This window comes from Elephantulus edwardii, unplaced genomic scaffold (assembly GCF_000299155.1).
Source record: "Elephantulus edwardii isolate Elephantulus edwardi_28Jun2011 unplaced genomic scaffold, EleEdw1.0 scaffold00197, whole genome shotgun sequence".
Lineage (NCBI taxonomy): Eukaryota > Metazoa > Chordata > Mammalia > Macroscelidea > Macroscelididae > Elephantulus > Elephantulus edwardii.
In genome coordinates, this window is record NW_006399947.1 from 250421 (window position 1) to 274080 (window position 23660).

The 23660-nt window shown below is 39.2% G+C and overlaps 1 protein-coding gene across 1 annotated transcript in view; it reads right to left on the reverse strand.

Moving 5' to 3' along the window:
* Positions 1-23660, reverse strand: part of EBF1 (early B-cell factor 1) — a 527426-nt gene that overhangs the window by 124766 nt on the left and 379000 nt on the right. Inside the window, exon 9 of the mRNA XM_006897033.1 lies at positions 23244-23377. Within this exon, the coding sequence (XP_006897095.1) occupies positions 23244-23377 (134 nt within the window). The remainder of the gene's footprint in view (positions 1-23243; positions 23378-23660) is intronic.

A 23660-nucleotide genomic window follows, 5' to 3' on the forward strand; every position in this document is an offset into this window, starting at 1 on the left:
GTGACACAACATCTTCTAAACTCAATTTATATTTCTGGTAGTCCTCTGTCCATATACTGTTCCAGTCATTTTGGATAATCTTCAGCAGAATTTTGCTTGCACGTGATTTTGTTTGATAATTTCCACACTCTGTTGGGTCACCGTTTTTAGAATGGGAATAAATATGGACCTCTTCCGGTCAGTTGGCCAGGTGGCTGTCCTCCAGATTTCTTGGCACAACCTGATGCACATGTCCAGGGCAGCATGTGTTTGTTGAAATGTGTCAACTGGTATTCCATCAATTCCTGGGGCTTTCCTTTTTTGCCAAGTCCTTCAGAGCAGCCTTAACTTTCTCCTTCATCACCATTGCTCTTGATCATATGTTGTTTCTCGACATTTTTCTGTGTCAGCCAATTATTTTTGGTACAGTGACACTGTATATGCTATCTTCTTCTAATGCTTCCTGGATCATTCAATATTCTGCCCATATATATAATCCTTAATTGTTGAAACTCAATGGCTTGACTTTGTTCTTTAGGTCCTTCAACTTAAGAAATGTCAAGCGAGTTCAGCCCTTTTGATTTTTCAATTTCAGCTCCTTGATCATTTCATTATAATACTTTGTTTTGTCTTCCTGAGCTGCCTTTTGAAATCTTCTATTCAGCTCCTTAAGATTTTGATTTCTTCCCTTTTCTTTGGCCTCTTGGCACTCTCATGGAATATTTCGTGTTTCTTCTGACATCCATTTTGATCTTTCGTTCTTTCTCTATCTTTGTAATGACCTTTTGCATTCTTCATGGATGATATTCTTGATATTGTTCCACAGCTAATGTGGTTTTGTTCATTAGTGTTCAAGGCCTCAAATCTGTTTCTGAGTTGGATTTTCATTTTGGATGCGATAGACTCCGGACAAAATTTTTATTCCTGTGGATTTGATTTAACCTCCTTTAGCTTTAATTTGAATCTGCATATGAATAGTTGATGGTCTGTTCCACAATCAGCACCTGGCCCAGTTTTCACTGCTGATACTGAACTTCTCAAACAATTCCTTCCACTGATGTAATTGATCTGATTCTTGTGCATCCCATTAGGTGAAATCCATGTGGATATCCTGCTTTTATGTTTCTTATAAAAGGTATTTGCAGTGAATAAATCATTAAGTGTCTAGAATTCTATCATTCTATCCCAATCCTCATTTTTGTCACCAAGTCCATGTTTTCCAACTACTGATCCTTCATCCTAGTTCCCAAGTTTTGCATTCCAGTCACTCATTATTACTTGTGCATCTCTGACTGCAAAAATTGATAGAAATAATCTCTTTCCTCCTGTTGTGAGTGTGTGTATAAATTTGAATAACACTGTTATTAGTAGGTCTTCATTGTATGTGTATGGATATTATCTTGTCACTCACAACATTGTATTTCAAGTTGGATCAAGAAAGGGCCTTTTTAAATATAAAAGCAACGCCGTTTCTTCTCACCTTTTCATCTTTGAAGTAGATCATATGATTACAACCAAGAAAATCACCCTCTGGAGAAGTTCTACTCTATCTCATGTAGGATCTGCAGATGCAGAATCAGCAACTAACAACAACAAGAAGCAATCAAATTACAAATATTGGTGTACTTAATAATCACTCAAAGAATGGCTTATTTCATTGTTAGAAAGAACTTTGTTGTTTTTGTTGTTGTTGTTGATTGCCATTGAGTTGAGCACAACTCATGGTGACCCTAGGGGAAAAAGGCCTGAAGCCTTTCTATAACTATCGTCATTTATCAAAGTTCATAGAGTTTCTAGAGGCATATTGTTTAGGAAGTAGATATCAAAGAACTTTAGAAATTATTTAAACAACTCTTTACTTTTTAACATCTGGGGATGCACAAGTTCTGAAAAGAGCAATGATTTCCAAAAATGACCCAACAGCTTAGTAAGGTCCGGATCTAGATCCTAAGACATTTAGATTCCAGAATATATTTCTCACATTGTTCCAGCCTAGTTGAACTAAAGGTATCCACTCTAAGTAATAGAGAGAGAGCTTCTAGCTGTCTAAATTTTCAAAATTTCAATCACTGGAATCCTACTTTCTCAGTGTTACCATGTATATCTACCATATGCACAATTATGTACTTCATATTTTAAGTTGGCAATTTTTATATTTAAAGTTCTATTTGTTTAAAAAAATCCCTCTTATTACTACAATAACTGGAAAATGAAAACCATCTACAAAAAATAGAAAGTAACTGTAGTTAAAGTTAAGAAATTCTGTTAGACTGTAGCTACATACTGTTGACAGCTTGATGGTTTCCATTCTCTCTTTGGTGAAAAATCAGCTATTGCTGTTATTGTTAGATTCTGTCAAATTGACTTCAGCATATAATGACCCTATGAACAACAGATATGAACTTTTCCCTATGCTGTGCCATGTTTATAATCTCTGATATGCTCAAGCTCATTGTTATACAGTTACTGTGTTTATTAACTACTTGAGAGCCTTTTTCTCCGACTCTCCATCTTTCCCAGCATGATCTCTTTGTCCAAGGACTTGGTACCTCTTAAGAACTTGCATAAAATATGTGAAACAAAGTTTCATCATCCTTATCTCTAAGGGGTACTCTGGTTGCACTTCCTTTAAGATGGATTTGTTTGCTCTTTTGGCAGTCCGTGTTATATTCAATACTCTTTATCAATACCACAATTCAAAGGCATCCATTCATCTTTGGTCTTCCTTATTCATTGTTCAACTTTTACGTGCATACAAAGCAAATAAAAATACTATGACTTGTTCAGGTACATCTTAGTTTATAAAATTACTTTAGCACTTTCAAAAGATCTTTGAGAGCATGTGTTTCCAAAGCACAGAGAAAATTATGAAAGAGATACTAGGGAAAAACTTCAAGTATCATGAAAAATGAGGAAATACATATCCAAGCAGCTCACTGAATGCAAAAACAGACTAGACTCCAGGAGAAAAACATCAAGATACAGCATCTTTAAATTCTTTTTAAAAAAATCAAAGATAAGACTAGAATACTAAAAACAGAGCAATAAAAACAGTCATGTCATCTACAAAGAAGAAACTATTAAGCAAGGATGGGAGAAAGATGACAATGGGTTGATATATACAGAAGGCTGAAAGAAAACAGCTGCCAGCCAAGGATATTGTACCCAGCAAAGCTATCCATCAAATATGAATGGGAAATTAGGCCAATGGTGGAAAAGCAAAACTTAGAGAATTCATGAAGACAAGCCCAACACATGAGGAAATGCTAGAAATCATTAGCAATCAGAGAGATGCAAATCAAAACAATGAGATACCATCTCACTTCAGCAGCAACAGTAAAGTTTAAAAACAACATAGCAAACATTAAATTCTGGAAAGGATGCTGAGTGATTGGAACTCTCATGCAATGTTGATGTGACTGTAAAATAAGATACCTGTTGTGGAAGTCTGTTTGTCTTTTCCTCAAAATGCTGAAAATAGACATTTCATATGACCCAGCTAGTCCACTGCTAGAAATATCATTCTAAGGAAATCAGAACTGAGATGAGTAGACATTTGTACTTCCATGTTCATACTAGCATTATTCACAATAGCAAGAAAATGGAAATAGTCACCCTGTCCATCTACAAATGAATGGATTGAGGTACTGTGGAACATCCATACAATGAAATATTCTGTAGCACTAAGCAACAATGATTTAGTAAGATACTATATAGCTTGGGAAAGGCTAGAGAGCATTAGATTGAATTAAATATCCCAGTCACATAAAGATAAATACTGTGTAAGATCACTACTGTGAAAATAAGAGGATAACTGAGCAAGATACGTATACATTTTCAGAAGTGGAAGGTGAATTGGAGAAGGAAGTGCAGAAAAAGGGAAGGGGTAACAATCACTGAGATAGCAGAGACTGACGGGTGGTGGTGGGGTGAAAGAATGGGATATGTTCAATGGGCACTTGAAAAGGTGAAGTGACAGTAGACACAGAGCAGTGGTAATGTTTATGAGTGATTGTATAAATCACAGGGTACATAAGTGGGAAAGAAATAAAAATCCAAAGTTGAGGGGGAGGGAGAGAGGAAAATGTGTACTAACAAATGAACAAAAGCTTAGTTTTTACATGAACTTTCATAAGAAAAAGAGAGCGGGGGACAGAGGAAGAGAGGGAGTGAGATCTTTGAGAGCAGATTTGCTCAGTGCAATTGATCTTTCGATTTCTTTTTTTTAATTTTTTATTAAATTTTATTAATTTTAATGAACATTTACAGATATTTGGGGTTTTCATTCATTAATTGTTGCACTATTTTCTCTACCCTCCTCCCCAGTTCATTCTTCTTTTTTTCCCCCACCTTGATAGTCTGTTTTAATTGTCCCATTGTCACAATGCTTGTCAAAGCCTGTTCTGATTAATCTCCTTTGTCAGTGTGTCCTTTGCCATTCCCTATCATCCCTCCTTGAGAGAAACTTCATCCTGATTCATAGGGAAAAGGGGGATGGCGTATTCTCTTAGCTACGATCTTTCGATTTCTTGACTGCTGTTGCCATGGATGCTGACTGTGGACTCAGGTAAGCTGATTAGTGTTAGAAGTCTCTAACACTAAAACTGTCTTTCTCCTTTAACATAAATAAAAATGATTAAAGGAAAAACAAAAAAGATAATCAAATTCTCACTATGTGTAGTCGGGTTCCATGTCCAATGCTGTCAAGTTGATTATAACTCAGCAGCTCTCCATCAGGTTTCGGAGGCTATAAATTTTTACAAAAAAAAGACTGCCAATCTTTCCCTAAAGAGCAGCTGGTAGATTTTAACTGTCAACTATTCTACAAACATTCTACAAACAGCCCAATACCTCATGTATTATGCTACAAAAAATCTCAAAACTTCATTGTTGTTGAGTTGGTTCCACCTCCTATCACCCTTCATTGGGCTGTGTGGGCTGCAAATCACACTGGAGATGACTGCCATCTTTTTCTCTCACAGGCCCTGGTGAATCCAACAACCAAAGTAGTCCTCGAGTTAGCAGCGCAACTCTCTATGAACTACACCACAAGAACTCTTTTATTATATGCCATAAGAGTTACTTAATGTCTGACAAGTCCAAAATTGTCTCTTCTACTTCCAGAGGCCTATATTCCAAATTTTGGGAAATAATGTTCTAAGTGCTAAGAGTATACCTTGCAACCTTCATTCTGGACTCTTGTCATAACCATAATACCCAATCATATACCACTTTTAAACTGTTCTCTCGTCATCTATTTCAATATAGTATACATAATTTATCCAATTTTTCTCAGTCTCACCCCAGCCCTGATGTCAGTCCCAGTCTACAACAGTGGCACTATGAAGGTTGCATAGCAGAGTGTACTCAGGAAGAGAGGGGATTGTATACCAATGAAAGAATTTTTCTTTCCTTTTTCAAAGAGAAGAGCGAACTGGGGGGAAGGGGTGAACAGGGGGGGAAATGCAACAATGAATTAATGGAAATCCAAAATCTCTGTAAATGTTCATTACAGTTAATAAAATAAAATTTAAAAATAAAAAAGAGTATAACTTGCTTTTTAAACTTAATTTCCTTAACTTTTATTCTGAACAAGTTTGAACAAGGCTCCGATTATACTTATAACAGTGTCTTACAGTATGAAGTATATGATCAGCATAGAGCCCTGGAGCACTGACATCCCAAAGGCACATGGTTCAAATCCACTAGCAGCTCCACTGGAGAGCAATGGGCAATCACCTCTTAAGCAATTAAACTGCCTCTAAAAACTTGCTGGAAGGTCAACTATGGGTCACTTCTGACTTGATGGTAAACAGCAACAAAAACAAGTAGGTCAATGGAGTTTTCTAGTATGTCCACCACCCATCTACTAATTTATTATGCTATGGTTTCTTGCATGTTACTATGATGCTGGACACTATGTCACTGGTGTTTCAATTATCAAAAAGTCACTCAAATATGGAGCTTTCACACTAAGACTTAACTATAAGAAGAAAATCCTGAGATTCTACTTCCAGAAAAACAGTCAATTAAAACTATCAGAATCACACAGAATAGTGTGTAATACTATAAACAAAGATGGCCCCTCTAAGTGGGAATACTCTATAACAGATTCAACAACTGACTCAAACAAAAAGTTATGTTAAGTGCCTTCAGTGGTCAAAATTAAGGGAGTGGGGAAAGATATAGCACAGTGTAGAACTGCTGGTTTCCTGACTACACGCCTTGTGCCAGAAGATGGTCTCATCTTTCTTCTACCGTGCAATTGGTGGGTTCCAAGAGCTGGCCTTTCAGTTAACAGCTTAACAACTCATTCAAACACCTGGGCTCCCATTTAATAGGAAGAGATATGTATAGTTAATTATTAGCTCAGTTTCACAAATATGAAAGATTATGTTTCAAGAAAGCCCAGCAACATGGCCAAGGAACCAGTCAGAAGTGGCAGGTCTGCCTGAATCACGATCCCCATCACACAACATTGTCTGCCTGGCACTAAATATTCTTCCCCAACTCCTAAGAGGTTTCCTTTTCACCTTTGTCCTTAGAGCATGGCTTATGTTGTACACTTCTCTTACATGCTCAAAAGTTCTGGAAACATATGGGGGTGGGGAGGGTTTCTCAGTTAAAAACAAACCCAGAATGATTTCCCAGCAAAACAGAAAAGTCACTCTAAGTAAGCCTTATGCAAGTTTTCCAACAAATAGAACTATATAAAATAAATGCAATTTGAAGTTCCAAGCCACAAAGCCAAAAAAATAACTGGGATTACTAGAAAGCACACCATCTATTTATTTTATTACTGGCCTTAAGATTTAATATTTTAACCTTAATTACCTTTAGCACTCAAAACTTTTAAAAACAAAATAAAATAAAACTACTTAAAAAAAAAAGGTATGAAACAAAAACTTAAAGAGTAAGGGTAAAAAGATTTTCTCCTCCAGAAAAATATTGCATGCTTTTGACTAGAAAAAGCCTCAAGTGGGCACCGGGACAGTGGTTCAGAGATGTAACTCACCCAAGGCTGAGTCCTAACACTCACTGACCTAATTATTCTCTACCTATGTTCTGTGTCTCAGTTTACTCACTGTCGCAGACTGCATCCATTCCTGTCTGCTCTGTAGGGCGCTTATAATAATAGTAAATATGTTTGTTTTTTTTTGTTTGGGAAAGGTTCTCTAGGGATCCTAAAGTACTTCCAGATTATTTTTTTTAATTTATGTATTAATAATTCTCACAGCATTCTCTCTCCCCCTCAATTAGGATAATAATATCCATCTCTTTTGAGATAGGCAGGGGGTGCTGAGTGATAGACATAAAGCAGACACTTAAATAAGGAAACAGTAACATAAAAGCATAATTAAAGCTTTGATACCAAATTGACTGAGAGGTTTTAAAGAGATACTATAGTGAGAGTGACCCAAAAACCCCCAAGCATAGATATCTTTTTACTCTGTAACATTTACCATTTTTTTAAGTTAGACATGGCATTAATTTTTTTTTAATTTCTTTTCAGGAGTTTTTGAAGGACATTGAACTGTACTGACTGAACCCCCATATTATGTTTTCTATTCCCCTGAAATGGATGCAACATAAATCTGAGAACTCCAGCTTCTCCTGAGTTTGTTCCCTAATCAGAGTTCTCTGGGTTTCATAACACAGATTCTTTTGTTCCCAGGAATTGCTTGTCTCAAAGGCAGTATGTGATTTCTCAGAGAACGTGAAAGAAAGTCAGTGGAGGCATGTACTGTTTCACAAACATTCTGGTTTCCTTTTGTCCTTTCAAGAAAATAACTTTAAAACCAATGTTTAGCAAAATATGTTGGGCCACATGAATTCGCAAAGACAAACTTTATGTATTAATGTCAAAGGAGCCTTTTAAAATGAAAGTCTCAAGAATACAGTCTAACAGGAGGTTTAAAACCTAGCTCTCATTGTTGCAACAATGAATGAATGGAAATCCAAAATCTCTGTAAATGTTCATTAAAATTAAAAAAAAAACCCTTTACTGAACAGAAAAAAAAAACAAACCACCCCACCTAGCTTTCAAATAGCCAGTAGGATTAACACAGCACAAAATTTCTCTCAATACAGATAAAGCCACAAACAGATTGATAGTAGAGGTATGCATGTGTGTGCACGCTCACGTGTGTGTGTGTGTGTGTGTGTGTGTGTGTGTGTGTTCCTACTTGTCTCTTTTCAAAGAGATGGACTGACACAGTGACAACCATGATGGACAGAGACTGTGAGGACCGTGTCAGGTAGCAAGGGGTTCAGACCTCTTGTTCACAGGGTTGCTATGGGTTGTTGATTTGCTAGCACTTAACAAAAACAACTTATTAACTGTGTTCCCCAATTAGACTATAAGCCTCAAAAGGAGTTGAACTTTGTTTCTCTTATTCTCACTGGGTATTCTATTTCTAGTATTTATCAGTATCTGAGAGCAAGTACCAGAAAAAAACAGTTGTCATGGAATAAATTTGAACTTATGGCATCAGGATTGGTGGAAGGTCTATTAACAATCTCCGTTATGCAGATGACACAACCCTGCTTGCTGAAACTGAGGAGGACCTCATGCACTTGCTGCGAAGGGTCAAGGACTGCAGCCTTCAGTATGGACTGAGGCTCAATGTCAAGAAGACAAAGATTCTCACCACTGGACCAATTGGCAGCGTCAGGATGGATGACGAAGAGATTGAGAGTGTTCACAGCTTCAGTTTGCTCGGCTCCACAGTCAACACTCTTGGTACCAGCAGTCAGGAAATCAAAAAGCGTATCGCGATGGGAAAGTCTGCTGTTAGGGACCTCTCAAAGGTACTCAGGAGCAACAGTGTCTCTCTGGAGACTAAGGTGCGCCTGATACAGGTCATGGTATTTGCAATCGCTTGTTATGCATCAGAGAGTTGGACAATGACTAGGGAGGACAGAAGGAGAGTGGATGCTTTTGAGCTGTGGTGCTGGAGAAGGGTACTGAATGTACCATGGACTGCCAGGAAAACAAACAGATTCATCTTGGAGAGGATTAAACCAAGCTACTCCTTGGAGGCAAGGATTCTGGGGCTTCGTCTGACATGCTTTGGGCATGTTGCCAGGAGGAACGGGTCCTTGGAGAGGGACATCATGCTTGGGAGGGAGGAGGGACAGCGCAGGAGGGGAAGACCCTCTATGAGATGGATTGATTCTGTGACTGGGGTAATCGGGATGGGTGTGTCAGAGGTGGTGCGGTTGGCGCAGGATAGAGCAGGGTTTAGGGCTGTTGTGTATAGGGTCGCTATGAGTCAGAAACGACTCGACGGCACATAACAACAACAACGTGGCAACCTCATGGATGTCACAGTACAACTGTGCTTGGAGAGTTTTCAGTGACTGAATTTCTGGAAATTAGTCACAAAGTTTTTCTTCTAAGGCACTTCTGGGCGGCTATGGGCCTCCGAACACTTGATTAGCAGCAGACAAGTCCACCAACCATTTACTAGTAGATACTCAGTTAATATTTGCTAAACATTAAATAAATATTATGATACCATAAATTTACTAAAAATTATAGTATCATAATTATGATCAATAATTGGATGAAGATGCTATGAATCTCAAAAAGGGGTGATTATCAACCCTACTACACTAATTTTTTTAAATGTTTTTCTTCACAAAATGCCTAGTATCCTTATGAAGTATTTCCAAAAAATTTACTGACCAATTTTTCTGACCAGGAAACTAAGTAGACCTTTACTTAAATCAATGTAGTGAATTATATAAAATAAAACTGCAAGATCAGCTTTCCAAATAAAAGATTTGGGGGAGAAAAGACTAAAATGAATATGTTACAGTTTAACTACCTTTGGTTTTGTGGGCATATTATTTGTTTGGGATTTTTTTTTTTAAGTAAACTTTCTCCAACTCTCATCCCAGGATGTGCCAATTGGGCCCCATTAAAGACTGGATCCCAGCTGACAGTCTGGGGGCTAGAAAAGCACTGGTGAGTTCCTTTGGTCCAGGCTATTGCAAAAAGAGGATCGGCCACCAGCAATGCCAGCCCATGCGGTTTCAGACTGCACAATGATTTCTTTCTCCAAGCTTGCTTTTTCTAAATTCAGTCAAGAAACAGCATTAGTCCCTGCTCTAGTCTGGCTTAGAGTCTTGTGCTGGTGTTTGTTTGTTTGTATGAAATTTAAAATACAAAGGACAAAGGAAAGTTGGTTGTTACGTATATGGGAGGGACAGAGTATTTGCTATTGAAATGGGCAGTTCACAGAAGCTGTGTAAATGGCTGCTTCTACATAATGATCATCTGGTCAGAATCTTTGCCTATGGAATCAAGAAATAAAAATACAAGAGTCAAAGGGCCGCCAGACAGACTAGTCAGGTAGGAACTCGCTTTTCACCGAAAGGACATTTCGGCTGTAAGAAATAAAGCAAAAGTACCCAAAGTTTTAAAGTACAAATCAGAGGCTCATGCTAACATTTTGTGTGTGTGATAGTTCATATCTACACACTGTATACACTTGTCCTCTGCATATATTCTGCTATTCCTCTTTTTAAATGATCCTTCAGGAAGAGAGGATCAATACACAAGGAAACTCAACAGAACACTGAAGCCAAATCCCAGTTAATATTATGCATTACAATGAAGTTTGGGAGAAGTCTTTTGAAAATGCATTACACATGTCTCACTGTTTTAAACAGAATCTATTGAATATAATTGTCATCTCTCGCCTGATGACTCAGGGCCACCGCCATTATGAACAGTCATTAATGTGCTGCACGGTAATGCAGTTCTGCATCTGCTTTTTAGTTTTCCGTTCCTACCCTAGACATTAGGCTGTCAGCTGTCACTTGTACTGTCACTAAGGCTGTTTCTAACAACCTGCTTCTACTCTCAACCTGTCTCTAGTCTGTTTCTTCTCATTTGCTGTGACCTGAGAAAACAGACAGCATCATTTATTAAAATCCACTGCTCTGGTTATCCAGAGACTTTTGTTTGTTTTTTGTTTGCTTCTGGTTTCATGAGAGTTTTGGAGGGTCAAAGGCTAGCTGGTAAAATGAGACAATCTGGTAAAAGGAGGTTTTCCCTATAGTCACATGAGACAGTTAAACAATGGCCCCGTATTTGGATGCATTTTAGTTAAAATCTCTCCTTTGACATAACTAACTGTGTGATCAGTGGAGAGTCACTTACTCTCGCTGGCCCTCAGTTTCATTCTGGGAAATGGGGCAGCGGGGGCATGTGTCAGTTCTGAGTCACAGTGACCTCCATCAAGTTTGCGACACTGTACATCTTAACTGGAGGAGACTGCCCCTCTTTTTCCCATGGACTAGCTGGTGGAGTCTAACTGTTGATCTGTCTGTTTGAAACCCCTAATTAACATAATTAACATAGTAAGCTGACTCAACATACTACCTCTAAGGTTTACCAACTACTCAAAAAGTGTTAGTTTTATTATTACTTAACCCTCACCATTACCAGCAGGCTTACATTAAGATATTTATATTTATGGCTTAAGCAATTTATCTAAATAAAAACTTTCTACCCTATTCATACATAACAAAAACTAAACTACAATAGATCTGGTGGAGATACTTTGAATCATCATTGAATAAAGGAGCTAAAGGAGCATTTGTCTGAATGGAAAAATTAAATAAAGGGAACTAGTGTAATTCAATGATTTTTTTTTATTTTATCGAAGCCTCTGATGTACAGCACTCAATTTTAGGCATTTTAGGGACGAAGCTAAAGTTAGTATGGATCCCCACACTCAGCAAAGAAGATATACCTCACAATCATAGTAATCAAATCTGCAAGGTCAAAAAAAAGGATGCAAAGTCATAAGGAAAATAAAATTAAAAGGTAAGGCAGCACTGTATTTAGACACAGAAAAAAATGTTCTATATTAGAAACTTTCAGCAAACATTTTGTAGGAAAAACCCCGATTTGAATTGGCTCTGAAAAGGTAGAACATGCAGTCAAAAAGGAAGGAAAAGCATTCTGGGTAGAGGAACGAACAAGATAAGAATATGGCTAAGAAGGAACTAACAACTCAATGTACCTAGAACACAAGATGAACACACGAAGCTATCACCATCTAATTTCTCTCTAACTCACAGAAACCCAATAGGACAGAGGAAAACACACGCAGAAGGCTGCCAAAACCATGATCTTTCCAAAATCAGATTGTATCTTTCTCATTTTTTAGTTCAAAGTGCTGATCTTTCAGTTAGCACTCAAGCATTTAACCACGGTGCCACCAGGGATAATAAATAGTGAACAGTGAACGACAATGCTGAAAAGAACAAGAGTAGACTTCTGGAGACCTTTTTGACTCCCAAATGGAGGCAGTGTGGCTTCAGGAACGAGGAAGGCAGCGAAAGTTTTACAAGGGGAACCGCTGCTCCTCAGGTCATCAGGGAAGCATTTGAGCAGTTAGCACTAAGCACATGCATGGCATGAGTACAACACTATATAGATATCCATTTTCTTCATAAAGTCATATGACTGCAGCCAGATGTGAGCTCTGTCTTTGATTCATATCAAAATTAGAAACACGTCACATTTCTGTAGCCCCTACTGTCAAGTAACATATAAACACCTCCTGCATGTAGTATAAACAAGAAACTGAAAAATGTCCTCTTAACATCATTTTTAATGATTTCATAATTGCCCATAGATAATAAAGACAGGGCAGATTTCAGATGTCTTAGAAATAAAACAATGGCAATGTAGACAAAAGTATTTTTAGAAAAAAGTGAGTGTGTTATATGGGCCATTAATATCTGTGTGCAGGTATGTGAGAGCACATGCACGCCTGTGTGTGTATTTTAATGGATTGGTTCCTTCAGAAATTATTTTCCATAAAAACAACTTAGGCCTAAAAGTTGTTCTTCAAACTCATACTCAAGGTTTCATACAACTGATTCTGATTGCTCATTGCATCCTTTGCAAATAAAGCTTAGAATTCTGCACTGAGCATCTTCATCTTCTACATATTCAGTGGGCAATAAAGAATTTGTAAACTATCTATTTAGGGAAACGTAAGCAAATATGAATAAGTGTAAATCCATTAATTTAATCAACTCTTTGCAAAATGCAAGGAGCTCTGGAAATGTAGTGTGCAGGAAGCTGCATTAGTGCAAAGGCCACTCTTCTCTGATGGTGAACTCCACCAGCAGGTCCACAGGAGAGAGACTAGCATTCACCTCATGTGGGATTCATACAGTTTACAGCCTCAGGAACCCCAGGAGGGTCAGCTATGAGTTGGTTACAACTTAACAAGACTGACATGTTGTGCACTGTGTTACACGTTGCATTGTTAACTACCAGACCAGTTATTCAAATCCACTACCTGCTCTAGTGAGGGAAAATCAGGCATTCTCCTCCCGTAAAAATTTACAGTCTCAGAAACCAATGGCAGGTTGCTGTGAGGCAGAAACAACTGAGTGGTAGTGAGTATATCAACAGCAAGCTCAAGTGCATGTGTCACTCATATTATAAAATCACTTTTGAGATTCCCCCCCCCCCATCTTTTGCCATTCTCTTATTCACATGAGTAGGATTATATAAGAATTATGCAACATGGAGATAATTATTGGAGTGCTAGTGCCACCGTGTATACAATTAAGGAGGGTTTTGTAAGTGTAAAGAAGATGGTAAATGCTATGGAACTGTCAGGATGAAGGCAGGTATGACATAAAGCTGAACTAGAGGTGAGGTCAGATGGCTTGAGAGCTGGGCAGTCACCTCAGCCCTAAGCAGCTAACTCACTTCCACTCTCTAGAATCTCCTTTATCCTCTCCTACAAAAGAAGAGTGGCACTTGGTGACTAGAAAAGTTCCTCAATGTCCTCAAAGGTTTGTGACTCTGCGTGTGGTTCAGGAAAAATCAAGTCCTGGCAAGAAGACCTGGGAAACTTCTAGGGAGATGGAGTCATGCAGTTTAACCACTCATTCTAAAAACCAGAATGGAGCAAATACTATTTATTTACAGTCTTTCATCTGAGCTATGTGTACAAAAGAGAATGGAATGTAAGGACAGATTTAAAAAGAGGGAAGGGGGAAAAAATAAGGATGATATCTACAACTGTGTTTGCCCATTTGGGGATTCAAGTGGCAAAACTGTTTCTCAGAGACCCCCTCCTCAAAATGGCTTTTTTCCTCTCAACAACAGTGACTCTCAGATCTCTCCTCAGTAGTTTTCTTTGACTTCTCCTAGGTTCTGGGAGTGTAGATAAGGAAAACAGTCATCTGAGGATAAGAAGATCATGTATAGTCTCTGTTAGGAGTCTGACAGGCTAATAACATGATGGACTTCAAAGGGGTCCAGGCAATCTTTAAGTATAGCTGTCCCACAGGATCAAATGTGCCAAGTGTACACTGGTGGAAACCAGATGCAAAATATTTAAGAAACTTTGTTCAAAGGCTTGGAGCATTGGGGAAAAAATGGCTGATTCAATCTGAATGAATCTGAGAATGGTTTAGATTAATTTCTCACATTTATCTTAACTCAATTACATCATGATTAAATATTGTGACTTAACTCATTAGCACAAAGTCCCCATGAACATTAATATTCAACAAATTATCTACCTGGACAAATGGACTAATGGCCACAGAAGTCTGGAATATTGCTTCACACTGTGCCTTATTTAATTCCTATATATAAATATAGCACCTTACGAGCTCTACAGAGTCCTAAAACCAGAACCAGTTTAATTTATTTGACTCAACATTTCCCAAACTTAGTTGAAAACGCCTCCTCCCTTAATCTCTCAAGGGGTACCTATTAATATCTCAAAGAACAAGTCTTCCACTGAACTCTCGGGAAGATGAATTAGAGCAACGTTGTGGGAGAAGTCCCTCAGATTTATACCGGATAACAGAATCTGAGGCAGAGGAGTAAAAATATTGACTGAAGACATATCAATAGTGAGATCCAATATTGTACCTAATTAATTTGGTGTGATGATGTTCACAGATTTATTTTGCAAATAAACGTGATATTTGTGCCTCCCTGGTGTGTTCTAGAATAAAGAAAAAAGACAATAGTAGAAGAAAAGAAACTATTTCCCACCCATCACCAGGCTTTCCTTCTTACTTAGGGGAGTTTCTCAGGGGAGTACACTCCAGTGAAAAAGAATTCTTAAAATTGAAGCACTTACTGAGGAAAGACTTTATCATTTTAGATGGGTAAACTGAAATCCAATAACCAGCACTGACTCAAATATAGATCCATGATTGGGCAGTGGAAGAACAACAATTAAAATCCAGGTCTTCCAATTGGCTCCAAGCAATCTGCATCTTTGGTTAGAATATTGTCCTCAGATCCCTCAATCCCTTGCTCCCTGCCAATCCCATCGAAGAGCTTCCTTTACAAGCAGCTTGAATGTTTTAAGCAGTATGAATTATTGCAGATATGCCAATGAATAAATAAAGGGCTGTGGAAGTTTACCTCACACAGAGTATGTGGTACATTAGTGAATTTTCATCTATGTGAATAGTCTGTTTCTGACTGTAGCACTCTCTTGGTCCTCTCTGCTTTTGAGAATCTTGCCTTGAATTTGAAGCCACAAATTTAGTACAAGATTATATAAACATATTATATAACTTTCTAATTTGCTTCATAGGAGCAAATTGTCTTTCCAAATAAAATGCCAAGTCCCAAGAGACCAAATCTTTCTTAACAACCCCAGAGTACTCAGCGCAGTGCTATACACCCAGCAGGCAAGCCAACTAGTATTCATTGTTTAGAAATTAAAGAGTTCAGAAGGAGATATTAAAACAAATATTAGCTCAAAAGACCCAGAATATAAGCACTTTCCTGCTCTAAAATATACAGTCATGAAAAATAAGAAACATCAAGTGGATACCTGCTCAAGAACAAACTTATTTCTCATTAACCACTCATAAACAATCTTATTGGAGTTGCTAAATTTATATATAAAACAGTAAAAGGATTTTGAAAAGACTATTGGAGCAAGGCAAGGCACTCAAGACAGTCCAAACACATGACTGTTGAGTCAATTCAAATCCATAGTGAAGCCTAGGACAGAGTAGGAAGCAAAGTACCACATGTTTCTCTCATTGAGTGACTGACTGAGGGATTCAAATGACTGATTTTTCTGTTAGCAGAATGCTTAACTCACTATACCAACGAGGCCCTTTAGGGTAGGATAAGGAACATACAAATATTGGTAAAATAATTTAGTCTCTAAGAAATGCCAAAGGACAAAGGCAAGAAACTGTGAAAGAGGTGTAACAAAAACAACAAACCAAATTGCCAGGAAAGTGTGGCTTCCCCTGACTTGAGGAGCTTGCAGAAGGCAGCCCCAGTTAGGTGCAATGGTGTGCTGCCACCTTTCTTTTTCCCAACCCTCAGGGGCCAATCAGTGAGTTAAAGTGAACTACTCATTTGCAAAAGATTGGGCTGGTAGGGGAAGAAGCACAGATGAGGGTAAATTAAGCCAGACCTATTTTCTCTGGCTCTTTTTAAAATTCTTTAGCTAATAAAAGGCTCCAAATAATAGCATCAGCTGCTAATCTAAAACCTTATCTGCTTTGTCTTAGCTCAACAGCTTGCTTCCTGGATACTATGAGCTAAAGTGAGAAAATGTAGAAAAGATACAAGTTTTGTTGTGGTTGCTGCTGTTGTTGTTGCTGTATGTTATCCAGTCAAAACTGACTCATAGCTGACCCTCCAGGGGATTTTCAGAGCCTGTAACCTCAATGAGAGGAGACTGCCCAACTTTCTCCTGTGGAGCAGCTTGTGGATTCGAACTGTGTGTGCCTTTGAGGCTGCAGCACAGCTTCTTTGAATTAGAAAATGCTGGACCAAAGAAATGGCATAACTTCAAGAGATCACATGGTCCAGGGCAATGATATTGACTAGATAGGATTTCTACTCCAGAGACACGGGAGAAGAATGAATACTCCCATGCGATTGACAGCCTCTGAAAACCTGCTGGAGGGTCAGCTATGCGTTGGTTCCAACTGACAGTGCCCAACAACAACAACAATTCTAGGGAAGGGGCCCAAACAGTTAACGGTCTTGCCCAAAGCAACTTAACACAGACAAAGGGAAAGGTTGTCTCCTAGAACAACACAAGTACCCTTAACTTCATGAAGACAATGTGTTCCTAAAAGCCAATGGCTTCAACCACAAACATACAGCTAGAAAATGAAGGAATCATTATCAATCCACTGACTCATTCTCCACATGCCAATTATATCCTCATTTGGAAGATGACAGTAACTGTCATGGTGGCGTATGAAAATAATGACAAGAGCAGGCATACTACGATGGTCTGATGAAACAAAATCTTAGGGTTGGGGCTAAATTATGGAATTTCAAGAAGAAAAGCAATCAAGTTGTACATGTTAAAAAGTCTATCTGAATATCTAAATGCATAAAGAATTCAAAATATGGACAAACAGATTAACCCATGCAAAACTCATTCTTCTGAATGTGAAGATTATCATAATGCTAACTACTCCCGTTGAAGTCCTGCACTGCAGATAGCCAATGATTACTGCACTGCAAGGGATCGTTTACTCCAAACTAGTATCTGCTCAAATATTTTAGACAATTATTTGGTAAGTCTCCACAGCAAAGAGTCATCACTGGTTTATGATCTAGCCACAAATGAAGGCATCTTGAGAAAATGAGAGGAGAAAAGGAGCGTGTTCCAGTCCCTCAGCTCTTACACTGACAGGTTGGGACACTGAAGGTACAGAGATGGGAAGAGGACAGAGAAAGGGAAAAGTACTGCTATACTGGGATTTTTGCACTGATTTTGATGTGCAGAAACAAGATTTTGAAAATAATTTTGATAAGTCTGAGTTAGATTTTAACCTTCATTTTTAGTTCCTCCAAATCAGCCAGTGACGAACTCTTTGGGCCCGACTAATTGGATCCTATCAGTCATGGCGAGGTCAAAAGTTGGGAACCTACTCAATAGAAAACTAAGAACAACAGCAGCAACCAGTTCTCAAGGAGTCCCTGGGGTGGAGGCGTAAAAACCAGTTAAACAGGCACACACTTGCCAAACAAAAGGTTGGAGGCTCAAGTCTAATCATTTGGTAGACTCAAAAGAAGTCTCTGACCATCTATTTCTGAAAATAAGCCACTGAAACCCATATAATTATATAAACATAATTCCACTTTGACACACAGGAGATCACAGTAAGTGAGGAACAATAAAAACTAGAATTTTTTAATATAAACGAAAGTAGGAAAGGGGATCTGACAGGAAACAGGAGGGTCTTTACCTGCAGAAAGGTAGATCTCCTAATGTACCTAGTGCTTATTCCACACCCAGTGCCATCTACTTGAGCTAAGACACCCACAGAGCTTTAAAGGAAGTTTCACACCAACCCACCTAACTCTCAGAGGATCAATAGGAACCCACTGTCAAATTATAGTCTTCACTTTTCAGGGCCTCATTCTGACTGCTGTTAACATGAGCAAGATGTCAATATTCTGTTCCGATTCCTCCTCCCTCATGCTTGCATGATACACAACAGGATAAGGTTTGGAAAGTGACGAAGAAATAGCCACAAGGCCTGCTTGAGGCCGTCTTTGCGAGAACTGCTGTTACACCTGCAGCCAAGTCAGCAGGGATGAAGACACTAAGGTGGCAGTAAAGTGTGCCATGAATGTGATGTTTCTAATTCACAACTCAGTGGTTCCAATAAAGAATGAGATGTAGTTGGCAGAGGAAGCTCATCCTCTCTCTCAAGCCTGGGATGTTCCAAGTTGGACAACAATTATGTGGGTGGACAGAGAAGCCCATCTCTGATTCAGTTTTACAAGAGCTTTGATTCTCTGGCCAAGAGCATATCACTTGTTGGCTGTGTGGGGAAAGCACAGGCAGAGGCAGCACATGCTGGCAAGGGGCTTGTCTGAGTGGGTTATTGGCAGTGAAAAGTGCACAAGGAAGGCTTACAAAAAAGGACAGCCTCTGCTTTGGAGAGATAAACATACCCAACAATCACAGGCTTAACTCTCTGCTCCTTTCTAAGACCCCATTAAGCATGCACATAAATAAAATCTCTAAAGGGGTTAAACAGGGATCTCCGATGGCCTAGTGGTAAAGAATTGCACTGCCAACCCAAAGGCATATGGTTCAAATCTGCCAGCTGCTCTGAGGGAGAAAGAGGGGCAATCAACGTCTGTGAAATTTACTGCCTCAGAAAATCTACTAGAGGGTCAGCTATGAGCTGGTCCCAACACAACAGTTGTTGTTTTGTTTTGTGCTATCAAGACACATACGACTCATAGGGACCCTATGTACAACAGCTCTGAACCCTGATCTACTGAGCCAACCTTATTGTCTCTGACACACCTACCCCCATTACCCTAGTCACTGGATTAATCCATCTTATTGAGGGTCTTCCTCTCTTGTGCTGTCCCTCCACCCTCCCAAGTGTGATGTCTCTTTCCAATAACTGGTCCCTCCTTGCAATCTGCACAAATGACGTCAGACGAAGCTTCAGAATCCTTGCCTCCAAGGAGTAGCCTAGGTTCACCCTCTCCAGGAAGAACCTGTTTGTTCTCCTAGTTGTTGCTGTTAAGTGCGATCGAGTCGTAGGCGACTCATAGCGACCCTATGAACAAAAGTTCTCGACACTTGTGTGACTTTCATCCTTTCTCCACGTTCATAGGGTTTCTGGAGGGAAGCTATTTATGGAAGTGGATGCCAGTAGTCCATGGTATGTTCAGCACTCTTGTCCAGTGCCACAGTTCAAAAGCATCAATTTTCCTTCTATCATCCCTAGACATTGTACAGCTGTCTGATGCATAGCACATAAATGGGAAGACCATGGTCTGTCAGGCACACCTTAGTCTCCAGACTGGCATCATTGATTTTCAGTACTCTGCAGAGTCCCTCACAGCCAACTTTCCCAATGTGATTCATCTTTTGGTTTCTTGGTTGCTGGTACCAAGATTGTTGACTTTGGAGCCAAGCAAGCTGAAGCTCTTAACAATCTATATCTCTTCACCATCATGATGCTGCCAATCAGCTCCCAGTGGTGAGAATCTTTGTTTTCTTGGTGTTGAGTTTCAATCCATATTGAACTCTGAAGTCCCTGACTCTCTGTAGCAAGGGCTTCAGATCCTCCTCAGTTTCAGCAAGCAAAGTTGTGTTATCTGCATAATGCAGGTTGCTGATGAGTCTTCCTCCAATCCTGATGCCACATTTCTCCAGCCTAGCCTCTCAGATTATCTTTTCTGCATATAGATTGAAAAGGTGTGGAGATAGGATACATCCCTGGCACATGCCTATTTTGAACCATACAGTGTTTTCTTGCTCTGTTCTGATGATTGCCTCCTGGTCCAAGGATAGGTTTCACACAGCACAATCAAGTGTTCTGGGATTCCCATTCTTCTCAGAGTCAGCCACAAGTTGTTGTGATCCACACAGTCAAACGCCTTTGCATAGTCAATGAAACATAGCTAGACTTTCTTCTTGTAGTCCCTGCTTTCAGGCAAGATCCATCTAACATATGGAGTATCATTATGTGAGGGTAGGTAGAAATGGAAATAGAAAGCCTGAGTTCTAGCTCTCGCTGTGGTACTGACATCTTTGAATGATCGCAAACACATTATTGAGATCCTATGGGGTCTGTTCAGGTAGGGGCTGATTATAGGACTATGCATTTCTAAGCCTTAATATCCTAATCAAGAAAATAATGTAGGAGACACAGGTTCAATTCCTGCCTAATGCATATCACATGCAGCCATTATCAATTTATGAATGCCTGCATATTGCTATGATGCTGAACATGAGTAGGCAGAGCTTCCAAACTAAAATGAACTAGGAAAAATGGTCTGACAATCTATATCTGAAATTTAGTTGGTGAAAACCCTGTAGGTCACAATAGCTTGACCCACACCCCAACAGGGGAAGGTGCAGGATCCAGCATCATTTCATTCCATTGTGCCTGGGTTCACCATGAAGGGCAGTCAACTCAACCAGAACTAAGAGCAACAACAGTATTTACCATATAGGTTTGAGAAAAAAATTAATATGATTTATGTCAAGAGCCCAGCACAGTGCCTAGAATAAAAAAGTGCTCCATAAAGTTTCATGGTTAATACGACTCCTTGTGAAACAACTGGGATGAATACACTCTAGTGTGCCTTGTGTTTTATTCTAAACTCTGGTGAGGTAAAAGGGAAGCGGAACTGAGCATACGGACTGAGAAATCTAAACTCAGCATTTAGAAAGAAAGCATAAGCAAGTTAGCCAGGGTATCTATGTAATGTTGATGTTTATGTTTTGTAATTTCAAGATGATAATGATTATTGCTGGACAAGTCAATTGGCATATTAAAATAATAATCAAAGTATTTGGTAGTCACTGCTGGTAGTCACTGCACTAACACAGCCATTTTCATATGATTACAGTCATAAGCTGAGGTGCCTGAGAGCTATAAAACTATGTTGTTCTTGCTGTTGTTGTTGTTATGTATCATCAAGTCACTTGAGACTCATAGAAACCGTATGTACAGCCGCCTTAAACCTGCTCTATCTTGATCCAATTTCATTGTCTGTGACACACCTACCCCCATTAACCCAGCCACGGAGTCAATCCATCTCATCCATGGTCTTCCTCTCTCCAAGGACTGGTCCCTCCTTGTAACATGCCCAAAGTATGTCAGACAAAGCTTCAGAATCCTTGCTTCAGAGGAGTAGCTTGGTTTTACCCTCTCCAGGATGCATCTGTTTGGTCTCTTAGCAGTCCATGGTATATTCAATACTCTTTTCCACCATCGCAATTCAAAGGCATTGATTCTTCTTCTAGCATTCCTAGTCATTTTGCAGCTTTCTGATGCATAAAAGTAATTGAGAAGATCATGACTGGTTCAGGTACACCTTAATCTCCAGACTAACACCATTGCTCTTCAGTAATCAGGAAAGGTCCTTGACAGCAGATTTTCACAGTGCAATTTGTCTTGATTTCCTGGCTGCTGGTACTAAGAGTGCTGAGCCAAATAAGATGAAGTTGTTAACAATCTCAATCTCTTCACCATCTATCATAATTCTTCTAATTGGCCCAGTGGGGAGAATCTTTTTCTTCTTGATGTTGAGCTTCAATCCATATTGAAGTCTGCAGTCCTAGACCTCCTGCAGCAAATGCCTCAGACCCTCCCCTGTTTTGGCAAGCAAGGTTGTATCAACTACGTAGAGCAGGTTGTTGATGAGTCTTCACCCAATCCTGATCCCACACTGCTCTTCATGGGGCCCAGCCTCCTGGATGATCCTTCCCACATATAGATTGAAAAGGTAGGGAGATAGAATGCATCTGTGGAATACACTATTTCTGATTATCAGAGACGCAGTGCCTCCTTGTTCTATTCTGATGACTCCCTTGTGTTCCAAAAATAGGTTTCACACAAGCACAATCAAGTGTTCTGGGATTTCCATTCTCAGAGTTAGCCACAGTTGGTTGTGATCCACACAAATTTTTGTGTAGTTAATGAAACATAGATAGACATTCTTCTGGTACTCTCTGCTTTCAGCTAAAATCCAACTAAAAATGTCTATAATATCTCTAGTGCAAGTGCCACAGCTTCTTCTAAACTGAACCTATACATCTGACACTTCTCTGCTGAACAATCCCTAGGGTTAATGCTTAGTAGTAAAGAGATGTGCTGCTAACCCAAAGGCATGCAGTTTGAATCCATCAGCTTCTCCACAGAAGAAAGATAGGAAATCTCCTCCTGTGCAATTCACTGCCTCTGAAAACCCACTGGAGAGACAGCTATAGGGTGGATCTGACTCAAAGTCATATAACAACAACTCTTTCTATGGTGAAGAGTTACTTAGTACATTGAAAATCACCTACACTTGGATTTTCACTCTCATTTGTATGCTTTTCTTGAAGATTAACCCATCCTAGATTACATCTACACAACATGCATAGATCACTATCTCAAAGTTTAAAACTTCGCCTGTGCATTTATGTGACTTCACATCTCTTTTCCATATCTCATCATTCAACAGAACCCTCACACCATGGCAAATCAAAAAGAAAACAATTACAGCACAGACGTTCCCTCACAGCACATGAGCCAGAGAATGGAAATCTTTCTAGCAGAAACTGTTGCTCCTGGATAAACTTCATTCATCTTATTTGGGGCCCAGAGTTCTACAGACTGGAGGTGGCCCACCCAGAGTGGCTCTGCTAAATTCTACATACTATTAGAAATTCAGGTGTAGACAGTACCCTCAGCTAGACCAAGCTATTAGATATTAATGTGCAGACAACACCTACCTCACTCCAGACCAGCATGGTACCGAATATGACCTGTAACCCATCAAAGAAATTGTCCCCTATGATGATCACAGTCGCACCTCCCGTCGTCCATCCTTCACTCGGGCTGATGGCTTTGATACAGGGAGTAGCTGCTTTTCAAAACACATGAAAAAGAGAAGGAGTCTGCTGTTAGAACCAAACTTTAATGATGGGAGACTTGAGAAAAAGAAAAAAAAATCTTTTATCTTTTTCACTAACAAAAAGTCCTTCAAGATCTCAGCATTTCCTGACTACAGTAGGACCAGAAATCTAAGGGTACAATTCCAGTTTTAAAAGCATTCTTTTCAGGGTTTCTAATTTTAAAAAAAATTACATGTATTTCTCCGAAATCTTTATCAGACTTGGAATAGTATCAGCTAAATTAAAAAATGACGT